We start from the raw sequence: 13,055 nt of genomic DNA on the forward strand, positions 1-13,055 counted from the left end.
TCCCAGATCCTTCCAGTGTTCACATTTAGAGCCTCAGCAGTACATACACCCCATCTACCCAGGCTTCTAATCCTCCTCCTCTGTATCCAAGCCAGAAAATACTTACCAGCTACTGAGCATGAATCTAATGGGGAATGTTGCTCCTGGCTCCATTTTGACCTTGGACCTCAGGATCAGGAAGAGCATGTTTCTTTCACTTTTAAATTATGAGATTGCCTTCAGGAATCTGTGATGTCCTTTTCTTCTTTGCAATAATAAGTATATGTTGTTAGACCCTGGGAATATAAACAAGATAACAAAAACTATGATGTTTTAAAAATCCAACATAGTTTTGCTCCCATGAATCAATAACTGTAAGTCTAACTGAGTCTCTCTTCTAACAATTGCCATCACTGAGTATCACGCACTGTGCTAGGTCCTTGACTTATACTAACATGTTTACCATTCAGCACTGCAAAGCAAGCATCTTATGTCCATTTCACAGAGGTGGACACTGAGGCTTAGGGAAAGAGATTTACTAGCCTAGAGCCACAATTAGTAAGTGTTGGAGCCAGTATTGGAACCCACATTTATCAATTTGTCTCCAAAACCCACACCCTGCCATGATAGCCTCTTGCCTTTGCGAGTAAAGCTCACCAAACCCCTTTTAAACCTCTGCCCTTGTATTGTTGGTCTCTGTGACCTCATGATTCCAAGCAGCCCTTTTTTCTAAAGTGTCCACTAATGTCCTTTCCATGTGTACTTGTCTTATTGGTTTTACTTGTGTTTAAGAATCCTCCAAACTGATTGACAGTTATTTCGTTCGAGTCTTACCTCACATAGGCACCATCTTTTGGGAGTCCCATACTAGGTTGGACTTCCTAGGAAAAGAGTCTGTGCTGAAAACGTAGAAGCATTTAACAAATGTTTGATTAATAAATAAAATAGATGAATATATGATTGGACAAGATTATTCTTGCAAGTGACATTTGCACTGCTCAGAGGCAATGTCACGCTGTAGTGGAAAGAAGATGGAGTCAGGTGTGGAGATTGAATCCTAGCTTCATCGCTTATAAGCTTTGTGAGAATGGACATGTTACTTAACCCCTTTAAGCCTCAGGTTGTTCATTTGTAAAAATGAGTAATAATTGCCTCCAGCATATGAAAGATCATATGAGGTAATAAATGTAATGAATGTGACACAAATTGAACATTCATTGAATATTATTTCCCTTCTCTTTAAGACAAATATTGCAACCTGAGTTCCCTTCTAGTTTCCTTGTTTTGAGCTAGTTCTCCTTTGCAGGGCAATTATATTAGTATGCTACCTAGCATCTACTGATGCAGTATATCACAATGGTTGGAACCCAGAATCTGGAGCCAAACCGCCTGCATTAAAGTCTATATCCCACCACATCTTAACTGTGTGACCTAAGAAAAGTACCTTGACATCACCTTGCCTCAGTCTCTTCATCTGTAAAATGGGAGATATATAGAATACAGCTGTCCTGAAACTAAGTGGTCCCTAGAGCACTGAGTGGCGTGCGTGCGTGTGTGTGTGTGTGTGTAAATACATATCACTTCTGCTGTCTTATGTTCCCTCTCACTTTGCAGTGAGCAATCATTTCTCATTTCCAGCACTGTATTTGTTAATAGCAGCTCTTCTCTTCTAATTCAGTGTCTCTAATCTGCTGCAGTTTTGCCAACCAGGAAAACCCAGATTGTCTGAATTGGGTATACAGTAAGTGTGAAGGGAGCCTGAAGGAGAGCCTCTGGGGATCTCCTATGAGTCGAGGGAATGAGAATCACTGTGTCAACATTGTAACATGCAGTCTGGCTGGTTACAGGATTCTTTTTTGCTCACATTCTTGTTCGTGGTTATAGTCCAGGAGAGGTAAGCTTTGCCAAGCATCTGAGTCTTGGAGAGGTGGAGCATTATTATTCTAATTTTATTACTAGGAATGCAAAAGTCATTCAACTTATCTTTTGTTCACGGCATCAAAATGTCCTGGGCCATGTAAGAGCAAAAGCGTACTGTACATTTGCTGGGGGGAGGTGTGTGAGGGTTTTGACAGTCTAACTTCTGAAACCCATTCCAGTGTTTAGAGAGAGAATTCCGTACAGCCTGAGTCTTAGTGCAAGACACGTATTCACTTTCCCAGGCTCCTTGGACCCAGAAGCCAGAGTGAAGAATTGTGTGAGGCAATAGTGATGGCAACATCTGGTGCCCAGTGGCAATCAGCCAGTGGTGGTATCCAGCAAATGGTACCAGTGGTGGCAGGGGTGCATTATAATGCTTGGGATTTAGCAGCAGGAGCATCATGTCTGTTCTAATGTCTGTTCCTGTATGCTATTTTCACTATGGATCCAATCAACTAATCTCTTTTGATCCCTTTCCATTTTCCAAGCCTGATTTTCCAGAGCTCCCAACATTACTGCTACTATCCAATAATTTCCCAGTAAATTGCTTAGATGCTGTATTAGTCCACTTCTGTTGCTTATAACAAAATACATGGAACTGGGCATTTTATAAGGAAAACAAAATTTATTGCTTACAGTTTCAGAGGCTGGAAGTCTAAAGTCCAGAGAACATATCTGGTGAGGGTCTTGGTGGTGGCAACAGTGACAGCAGGGTATCACATTGCGAAAATGGTAAATCAGAGAGAGCAGAGAGTAAATTTCTCGTCCACTCTCTTTTAAAGCCCTCAGAACCACACCCCTGACCACCATTTTTAATCCATTCACTGTGGCACTGTCCTACAATCCAATCACCTCTTCAAGGCTTCACCTTTCAATTACCGTAATAGGATTTCCCACCCTCTTAACAGTTACAATGGAGGCTAAGTTCCTAATACATAAAACTTAGGGGACACAATTCAAGCTTCAGTGAGTTTTGAGGGGACATAATTCAATCCACTACAGATGCTTAAGTTAATTAGTATCAGTTCTGTTGTTTTTGGCCAAGAATCCTGGGCAGAACAGATAGGTAGTTCCTTATTTTTCTCTCTAATCATGTTTATAAGAGGTACTTAATTTCAAAGGATAGTTTAGCCATATATTAGATTATTTTCAGTAAATTTTATTGTCATTTTCTTCTTAACAGTATAATTTGGAGGTGACAAAATTCTATTTTGACTTACTACTTTCTATTTAGCTTTACTCCCCTGAGTATTTTCCAACTTAGTAAGTAGTGCTTAAATCATTTTGGAAAAAAATTCATTTATTTAAATGAAAGGAAACAATCACAGAAGCCTTTTCAATAAAGGTCAGTTTGGAGGTATACTGTGATGTCCTCATTAATAAGAAGTACATGACAATTATTTTTGACAGCAGAGGGAAAAAAGCAATATAGATAGTTTTCTACTATTTCCTAAGATAAACTATTACAATTTTACAATTTGACATTAGTATTTTTATTGAGGTATGGTAATTTCCTAGAAGAATTGGAAAGATCCACAGACAAACATCAATTTGAAATTAACTCAAATGTGTTTATTTAATTACTTTGCTGTCTACTAACTCCTAAAGAGGATTTCAAGAAAGAATTGGTCAGTCTTTCCATGTAGCCTGAGCTGTGGGTTGGCTATAATCCATCATGAGTATTAAATCTCAAGGAAAGTTGTGTGTGTGTGTACATACATGCACTCACACAAGAGAAAGAGAGACTTGAGAGAGAAAGATGTTCGTGATGCTGAGAGAGAACTAGAGAAGAGATATCGAACAACAGTAATGTCCTTTTCCCCAAGGACATTTCCAATTCTTCGTTTCATTTTTTCTTCAGACTCAGTTTCATTTCTGCATTTGTGTTCTGTATCTTCTGTATTCTCAAATTCTTTTTTTGTTCTGGTTATTTACCACTAAAATATCTTGATTAATGGAGAAGGAGATCAGTATTTAGTGACTTTAAAAATGTTATACAATCATATTTTATAATAAAAATATATAAATATATAAATAAAATATACATTAATATAATATATATTATATATTTATAATAAAAAGCTACATTATATTTATTTGAGGAGGACAAAACAGTCTCCTAAATTTTAACTTTGCTCCAAATGCTCCAAATGGTAGCAGAATGATCTTTTGGTCCTTACCAAGAAGTGACAGGAGTTGGGGATTTAAAACCTGAGTCTGGGTCATTTGATTTGTAAATGTTTTTCAACACTTCAGAGCAATCATAATTGGCTGCCTATTCTCTTCTTTAAACTGAATGTAAATGACCTGTTAGTTTCTGCATATGGGTTTCTAAATATAGACAATAGGATAATTTACATTTATGAAGGGTGACCCAAAAAGATGCACAGCACAAGTCTATAACTAATTCAGCCTAAAGAACTGTGATGGGGGCCATTATTTGGTGAAGAAATAAACCCTATTAGATTGCAAATATAAACCAGAATGTTAACAGTGGGAAAAAAAGAAAAACGGCAAAGCCATTATGTTATTTCAGAAAATAGAAACCGTATAATTGTGTTCAGAGAGACTTACAGAATTATCATCTAATTCAATTATTACAGGGAAAACATCTATGAAAAACACTTTGTCCTATTAAAGAACTTTGGAAATAAAAGCAAATTCAGCGTGCATTCAAACTTAACACTATCCTAGCTCAATACAAGCATTTAACAATGAAAAAAGAAATGCAATAATTGACCTGGGCAATGTGTTTGAGATATTTGGGTCACATCAGTATGGAGTGCTGGAAAGGAAAGACTTTCTTATCTTATTCATGTGGATGTAGTGTTGCACGGTGAAGAAACTCATCTAGTATAATGGTGAAATAAATTTGGTTCACATTCTAGCTTTGCCACTTCCTAGCTGTTTTAGTCTGTTTTGTGTTGCTGTAACAGAATACCTGAGACTGGGTAATTTATAAAGAACAGAGGTTTATTTGGCTCATGATTCTGGGACAGCACACATGGCACGTGCCCCAGGCTGCTTCTACTCATGGCGGAAAGGGGCAGGCCACCAGCTGGTATGAGCAGATCACATGGCAAGAGGAAGCAAGAGAGAGAGAGAGGGAAGGTGCCATGGTCTTTTAAACAACCAGCTCTCCCAGGAATTAATAGAGTAAGAACTCACTCTCTACTCCCACCCCCCAGGGAGAGCATTGATCCATTCATGAGGGATCCACCCGCATGACTCAAACAGCTCCCAGCACTGCACATTGGGGATCAGGTTTCCACATGACTTTGTAGGGGGAACAACACATCCAGACTCTATCATTAGCTATCCAAATTTGGACAAGTCATTTAACTTCTCTGAGCCTCTTGTACTCATCTACAAACTCGAGCTGTGAATGGAATTAATTAAAAGATGTGAAATTTGGTTTCTGCTCAATAGAAATACAGAAGTCAATGTAAATAGGCAATGTAGCTAACATTGCCATCCAAGTGGAGTGTTTTATACCCTATGTTATTTGGTTTGCCTAACAACCAGTATAAATTTCATGGAGAGGTGCAAATGATGTTTACCAATTTGGCCAAATGGATCTTGTTATGTGTTGGCAGTCATGTGGCATATTATAATTGACCTATGTCTTGGTGTTCAGAGATCTAGTGTTAACATTGGCTCTAACATCTAGCAACTGAGTGAACTTGGACCTGCTACTAAAATCTGAGCTGCTTTTTCACATTAAAAAAAAAAAAGTGGGAGGGTAGTATAATTAATACAGAACCTTCCTCACAGGGTTAGAATCAAAATGAGCTAACATGTATGAAAGTGCTTTGTGAAAAGCAATTCTCCAAATAATTGTCAGATGAAGGAACAAGAGAGAAGAGGGTTTTTAAAGGTACTGTATTTGAGATTGTCATGAAGGGGGGAAAAATATCGGCAAACGTAAAGTGAAAATAAAACATTTCACTTAGAAATATAAAATAATCTACAAACCTATTTTAAAACATGCTTACTTTATTCTACTTTGTGTGGTATGCATAGTGCTATCATAGCAATATGTTTAGAAGGTTGTAAGAGGGAGACTGATCAAAAAATATATTAAACAGATTTGGAAGGAGGTGGATATAAAGTTAGAATTTCTGAGTCATGAAAACATCAGATAGCGCTTTCAGAAAGGTGTAACTTTATTTAAAACTGAGCTGCTGTGAAATCCATCATGCTTCAGACACCTCTAAATCAACAATCTCTGTTGGCAAATTGTTATGCTGACAAATTCACACATAGACTAAAAATTTCTATTTTGTAAACAAGTAAGTGGGTTCTTGATGATCTAGTTTGTATCCTGAGCTGGAACTTTGGGAAGTGGAGTGCTGGCTTGAGTGACCCTGTATAATCTATTTCTCACATTAGCAAAGCAGATTCAAATACTTATCACCCAAATCAGCCACTGTAAGCATGAATGTAATTTTAAGCCTGATACTCTTCTTCAAATTTGGGAAACATAACACCACATCACTGGCTCATTGGCTAGAATCCCTGAGATACTTAGAGTTTTATGGTGTGTTAATTTGGTCTTCTCTATAACACTAGGGGCTGTATTTCCACTTCTATCCATAATTGTACAAATGTAGACCAGTAATCCAGAAGTTTCCTGGCTGGGATATTTGATGTACACAAGTGTGAGTGTACACGAAGGCAGATACAGGTTGGGAGATAGGTATTCCTTCTGCGGGGTCACGATCAGTCACAGGGTTCTGGGTGTGCTTTACCATCAATGACCCCCATTATCTAAGCAGGATGAATGGACATGTGACCCAGCCATGCAGCTGGATGAAAAACCACCCGCCATCACAGTGAAGGTGCTTACCATGGGCTTCAGAACATGCAAAGAGCACATATACCACAAAAGGTAATATATGTATACAAGGGACAGCAGTGTCTAAGAAGAGACATCACACTGGGAGACAGAGATGCTGGACCCAGACCCTGAATGCAGTGGGATTAAATGAGATATCTATTAAAAGTAATATACGGTCTAGCATGCTCATATATCAGTATATTTAGATATTAGTTTTCCTTCCTCCTGTTTAATAAAATTACAATTTGTGGGAGGTTCATCACCTATATATCAAAAGGTATTGGATTCCACTATCAGAGGCTCCTAGCCCTATGAGCAGAATGAATCTAGAGGAAATTTTACCTTTGAGTAGTCCTATTTTATAAAGGCCTAAAACGACAGAGATAGGACACCTCTCTGTGGTCCTCCAGCCTGCTAACTGGTGGCAGGTGAGAGGACAGAGAAGGGAATGCCTGTTTTTGATCACAAGCTTGGTCCCAGGCCGGTTTTTCATACCTTTGTCTTCCTATCTCTCAATGCTTTAAATTCTCCAGCCCACTTCTGGGATGACATGAATTTGCCTGTGGTCTCATGAGTAAAGAGCAGGACCAGAAAGAAACAAGGAATTTGGAAGTCTTTGTCATCTGATCACCATCCTAAAGGTTGGAAGAGTCTAGTCCTGTGTGATCATCCGGACATTGACCTTCTTTCCTATTTAGAAAGCAGAAGTGATAACCAGCCTTCCACACCTGCGAACACATGCCTGAGCATCCACTGGCCAGTTTACTAAAGATGTCAGCCACAGACTGACCTGGACAAAATTAGAAAATAGAGGTGGTATGTTGCAAAGAGCACACTGGGACAGGGGCCACAAAACCTAGATCCTGGCTCTACCTTTAACTGGTTATATGACCTTGGACAAGTCATTTCACTTTTTTGAGCCTTGGATTTTCATGTGCAAAATGTAATACCAATATTTACCGATGAAAACAAAATATTTATAAAGTGTTTTAAATTGACATAAAAACAAAGTAGTCTCCAAAATCAATCTGCCTTCCACAATTATGCTCTCTGCCTCTCCATACACACACACACACACACACACACACACACACACGTGCGCGCACGCACGTATGCATTGGAAAATAAATTGAATTAATTCACCAAAAAGTGTTACCACCATGGGTGACTCCTCCCTTCTATTTACATGCTCAGAATAAGTCCCTGGTTCTAGGATATCAGATGCTACCAAGAGATAGAGTGGAAGAATGTAGGGAAAGTGTGTGTGTGTGTGTGTGTGTAGCGGGGAGGTGGGTGATCGGGTTGCCTTACTGTAAAGTCAGCAGGCTGCTCTACATGAGACAAGGCTGGTTGTACAGAGAGCCTTTTAAAGCATGAACCCACAAACAATGTGAAATTCTCTGCAGCCTTGGTCTGCAGTGACACTGGCAGATGCTAAACTTCGGCCTGTCTAGAACAGTTAATTAGGTTACAGAGGCTGCCAAAAATCCCAAAGTCACCGAAAGAAAATGCAACACTGAGATCTGAAACAAAGGTCAGAAGACACAAATACTAATCCCATTTCTACGGAGTGAGAAACAAGAAAGGGAGGAAAGAAAGGAAGGCAGGCAGATCCTTGGCAATCTGGCAACTTTTTATCAATCTTTAATAAACAATATTGAGAGAGGGCATAAAGTGGACCTGGCTTCTTTCTCCAGTAATAGACACTGTATATTCCTAAAGGATGAAACTGTATTAGACACTGTATATTCACGATCTGTTCCACAGCTCTCAGTCCATACCTGTTGGGACATCAGAGTATCTTTCAGACACTCCTTTCTGCTAGAGAACGTTCCCGCCTAGGAATAATGAGTCTGGAGAGGAAGGAAATAATTTGCTAAACGGTATCAATTGAGCTGAGTAAATACCTGGGTATGTCCAGGGCTTCTTTATGGGTTGCATCAAATTATCACAAAGTAGGAACTGCTGTCTGCCCCGTGGTCCTCAGGAATAGTGAGGCAGCCTTAAAAACCTAGAGACCCATTTCTTCCAAAGAGGTTACCCCAGAACGTGTGCGTTGTGGGTGGGATGGGGTAACAAAATAAACAGCAGTGCGTAGGGCTTCACTGCCACCAGCAGGATCCAGAGGAAGTGCAGGCCCAGAGGACCACAGAGACTGCCTAGGATAGGACCCCCCAGGTCAGAGAATAAAACTTCCAGCTGAGCTGCCCTTACTCTGCGCCCACCCACCCTCTCTCCACTCTCGAAGATTTGGAAACGCTATTTCTCTCTAAAGGACAGGTGTACCTGCCCAAAAGCTCACAATGGGGGATTTGGAGACCCACAGCCAATTAAAGCTCCAAATACTCCGTCTCCCTCCCCGCCACTCCACAACACAACCACACACTTTTATTCTACGAGTATCAGAATGAAAACTCCTTCCTGTCCTGGTTTATGCCGTACTTCCAAGTGGAGTGCGGCCGGAGACAGCAATTGTACTTCTGGGTCCCTCTGCATTTCACGCCACCCCGGACGTGATCCGGCTCCCCACACCGTCCACTTCGCGCCCCGACCGTAGGCAGCACAGTCTCGCGTCCGCTCTGGCCGCCCTGCATCAGCATCAGGTGCAGCCCACCCACGCTTTGCACCGACTTGGAAAAGCGGCTGAAGCGCAAACAAGAAGCTCAAAGCCAACTCTGGCTTCTCGCACCCCCGCCCCAATCCGCGGCCACCTGCACTTTACGAGACTTTGCGCGGGGCGGCGCTCGGGGGAACCCGCACTCGCCCGCCGCGCCCGGGCACCTCCGGGCCAGCGGAACAGCCAGGGAATGTCACGCTGGGCTCCCGCTCCCGCCCGCTGCTGCGCCTGGGCGGGAGGGCGGGAAGGACCCCCAGGAGCCTGAGAGGCCTGGGGAGGGCTCCCCGTGGAGATCCGCTCCCCGTGAGGTTCCGCCGCCACGCTGCGAGGAGCACGTGAGCAGGGCGGCTTGGCTATAAAACCCCCGCACGGACGCGCGTGGGGAGCGAGCGCGGCGGCACGATGCGGCCACCTGCGCCACGAGCGACAGGGCGAAGGTGACCCTTCCTCCGGGACGACGAAGACGGTCCAACGATTTGATGCTTTCAGACCCTCGGGTCCGGTCTCGGGTGCGTGCGTCGAACTCTGGGGCCGGATTCCCTGCGCTTCGGCAAAGGCGCGCAAACGCCCGCACGCGTGGACTCCCCCAAACACTCGGGGTTTGTTTGCCCTTTAGCAGAGTTGGAGGGGGAGTAGCCTGAATCTCGGGCTCCCTGATTATTTGTCCTTCACCGCGGAGGCAGCCAGCAGCACGCGGACCCATCCTCGAGGCCCCCGGGCAGCCCCACGCCCCCGCGCCCAAGCCCCTGCCGCCCTTTACGCCGCGGGTTATTCCTGCGCCGCCCGCGCGGGAGGCGGGTTCCGATAAAGTCAGGGCGTGTTTCGTAGATAAAAGTTTGGTCTGCTCTCCTCGGCCGCTCGGACCCGTCGCCTAGAGGCCCCCTCCTCCCACGGCAGGCGGGGAGATGGCCGCGGGCTCGGCGACCGGCGCGGGCGCTTCCCGGCGCAAACGGGCGCCGCGCGCGTAGCCGCCACCACGCCGACCTCCAGCTCCCGCCGGCTGCCGCACCAAGCCCCGGCAGCGAGCGGAGGCCGACGCCCAGAGGGGCAGCAGGCGGCGGCGGCGGCGACAGGGGCCCGAGCGTCCGCATGGCCGCTCCCGACCGACCGCTGGTGTGCGCCACGGAGCTCGCTGGCGGCGCGTCGGGCTCGGAGCGGCTCTGAGCCGCGCCGCCTGCGGGGATCGACCGAGCCGTTCCGCGGAGCCGCGGGCAGGAAGCCGAGGAGCAGGAGGAGGTGGCGGCCGCGGCTGTTCCTCCCGGAGGGCGATGTGGCCGGCCGGCGCGGGCACCAGGCTGCCCTGTCCCCGGGACTCTGCGCTCCGGAGGGCGGCTTTCTCCGGGAACCTCACGGCCCTGCCTTCTCACCTCGTGCCCGCCGGTCGCAGCGTCCGGGTCTTCATCAGCGCCAACCCTGAAGGTGAGTCCCTAGCTCGGGTTTGTTCATCCGCCCGTCCTTCGGTCCGTCCGCGCCGCGGGAGCTGGAGAGTGTGGCCGCCGCACAGCTCAGTGCGTCCTGCGTCCCCTGCGCTCCCTTCCTGCAGCTAAAGCCGTGGTGGCAGCCCTGAGCGCGTGGGAATTTAATTGAATCACTTTTCGTGCTTCTCTCGCTCGTCCGCTCTGTCTGCAGACTGCTCCTAGGACACTCATTCTCCCCTCAGGGTCACTGTCCCGGCTCGAGCTCTTCTTAGCTCGACCCCAGGCGTTAGCAAGCGCTTCTGGAAGCTCCATTCTGCCACCACCCTCACCGCCCCCTTTCCCTTTCCTTTAGCGGTGTCTTCTCCGAGGTGATCGCAAACGCAAATAGTAGCTCCTCTAGCTCTCGGCTCCGTGGCGAGTTCCTGAATGGGGGCTCCCTCCTTTGCCACTTGTTCCAGCCGAGGCGAGGTGAGCAGGGGTTCCTTAGGACTCGCCTTTTGTGGGTCCGGTGTACCCTTTGCTCTGAGGAAACCGAGCAGACCCTTGTGAACCGAAGGCCCGCGGAGGTCGAGGGGACGCATGCTGTGAGGGTCCCGGGACAGGCTTCTCGGTGGAGCGCTCAGGGTGAGCTCATCTCCTCAGCAGCGTCCCCGGGCCTGATCTCCCGGGTCTAGAACCTGGCCTACTCAGTCATGGTCCTGCTCAAGACCGGGCACCTGGTAGCGATCGATGAAAACTTGTTGATTCCTGGCATGCACAGTCACCGCGGCTGAGCGCTGGCTGGTCAAATCCTTGCTCATCACTACCTTTCAGTTCTCAGTCCTGAATGTTAACTTTTATTCCCAGTAATTTGGGGCTGAGGAGGATGGGTGGAGGATAAAACTGCAGGAATTGCTCTTTTCTACGAAAAACGAATGTTTGGGCATAAGATGAGTCTATGGGAGACTGAAATAGACGTGAGAGAGTTGAGAGTTAACTTTTTCTGCACTCTAACAAGCTTTGATAAAGGAAAAAAGAGTTTACATTCCAACCATCATTGGATAGAATCCTCATTTGAAAACCCACCGTTCTGGTTGCTTGTGAAAAACATTCATAGAGGGCCAACAAAAGTAACTTTCTAGAAAACTGTTTCCAAAAAAAAAAAAAAATGGCACCAGCAGAAGTTTCAGGTAAAGCTCCTATTATGACAAGGGAATTAGGGAAAGAATCAAATTGGTAACTTGCACTAATTGGTATTGAAGGACTATATACTTTTGAGAGAAGGCATGACTATCTTTTTATCAGTTTACAACTCATTTTCACAGAACTTAATTCAGGAGGCTTTTAGGAAAATATAGTACACTCTTCAAAAATCAATCTGTATCAAATATGTCTTCCAGGATTTTTACCTAAATCTGGGTTTTAAAAAACCATGGGGATATGCAGGCCATTTAAGTATTTAAGGGAGTCTTTCGGTGTTGTTTTAGACAATATTGCTGAAACATTTCTAAAATGTTTGAGAGAATTATGTTAGGAATGTTTAGTCTAGATATTTTCAGTTCTCCTGAACTTAAAAGAATTCTTATGAAAAGTGTTTAAATCTGCTGATGTGTGCCCAGCTAAATCACCCTCTTTTCCTTGAACAAGCTGCTTCTAAAATATAGTGAAAATTTTGTTAATATCATCAGTAGTTAATTTTTCCTTGCTTTAAATTTGCGATTTCTAGGATAAAAACGAATTATGAATTTATATTGAGTCAGCTTAATAGTAAATGAATATTCAAGATTAATGTCATTTTTCTTAAGGCTGTCTGAATGATACTTCAAATTCCCTAGCTTTTTGAAATAAGAGCTTTCAGCATGCATTAATCCTAGGTAAGCAAACAGGAGGGAGGGGCTGATCATGACTTTTGGACAGCGTTTGAATTGGGCAGCTTCCATACTAATCTCAATAGACCAGAAATATGAAGCTTACTTGGGAAGTTTCTATAGGGTCAGGACCTCAAATTTTATCTGAACTGGAAAGCAGATGGCATAATGAATGAAAAAGACAGAGATGGGCATTTTTAATGATCTGAACATGAAGCCTTAAAATTTTGGTAAATGTTCCATCAGACACAGCACTTTACCATGGGATCTTTATAGTTGTAATTTAGAAAGCAAACGGTTGTGTTTTGGTACAATCCAATATCAGATTCTTAGCCAATACTGAAGAGCCTCTCCACTGTCAAATTAAGACAAAGAACATTATATCATGTTTTTCTTTACAAGTGAGAATCCGATTTATGTTCTAAATAAAAGCT

At 44.2% G+C, this 13,055-nt stretch overlaps 1 protein-coding gene across 1 annotated transcript in view; it reads left to right on the plus strand.

The window, feature by feature from the left end:
- The first annotated feature begins 10,624 nt into the window (after positions 1-10,624).
- NWD2 (NACHT and WD repeat domain containing 2) overlaps positions 10,625-13,055 on the plus strand; it is a 187,205-nt gene continuing 184,774 nt past the window's right edge. Inside the window, exon 1 of the mRNA XM_063107329.1 lies at positions 10,625-10,775. Coding sequence (XP_062963399.1) covers positions 10,625-10,775 — 151 coding nt within the window. The remainder of the gene's footprint in view (positions 10,776-13,055) is intronic.

This window comes from Cynocephalus volans, chromosome 9 (genome assembly GCF_027409185.1).
Source record: "Cynocephalus volans isolate mCynVol1 chromosome 9, mCynVol1.pri, whole genome shotgun sequence".
NCBI classification, from domain to species: domain Eukaryota; kingdom Metazoa; phylum Chordata; class Mammalia; order Dermoptera; family Cynocephalidae; genus Cynocephalus; species Cynocephalus volans.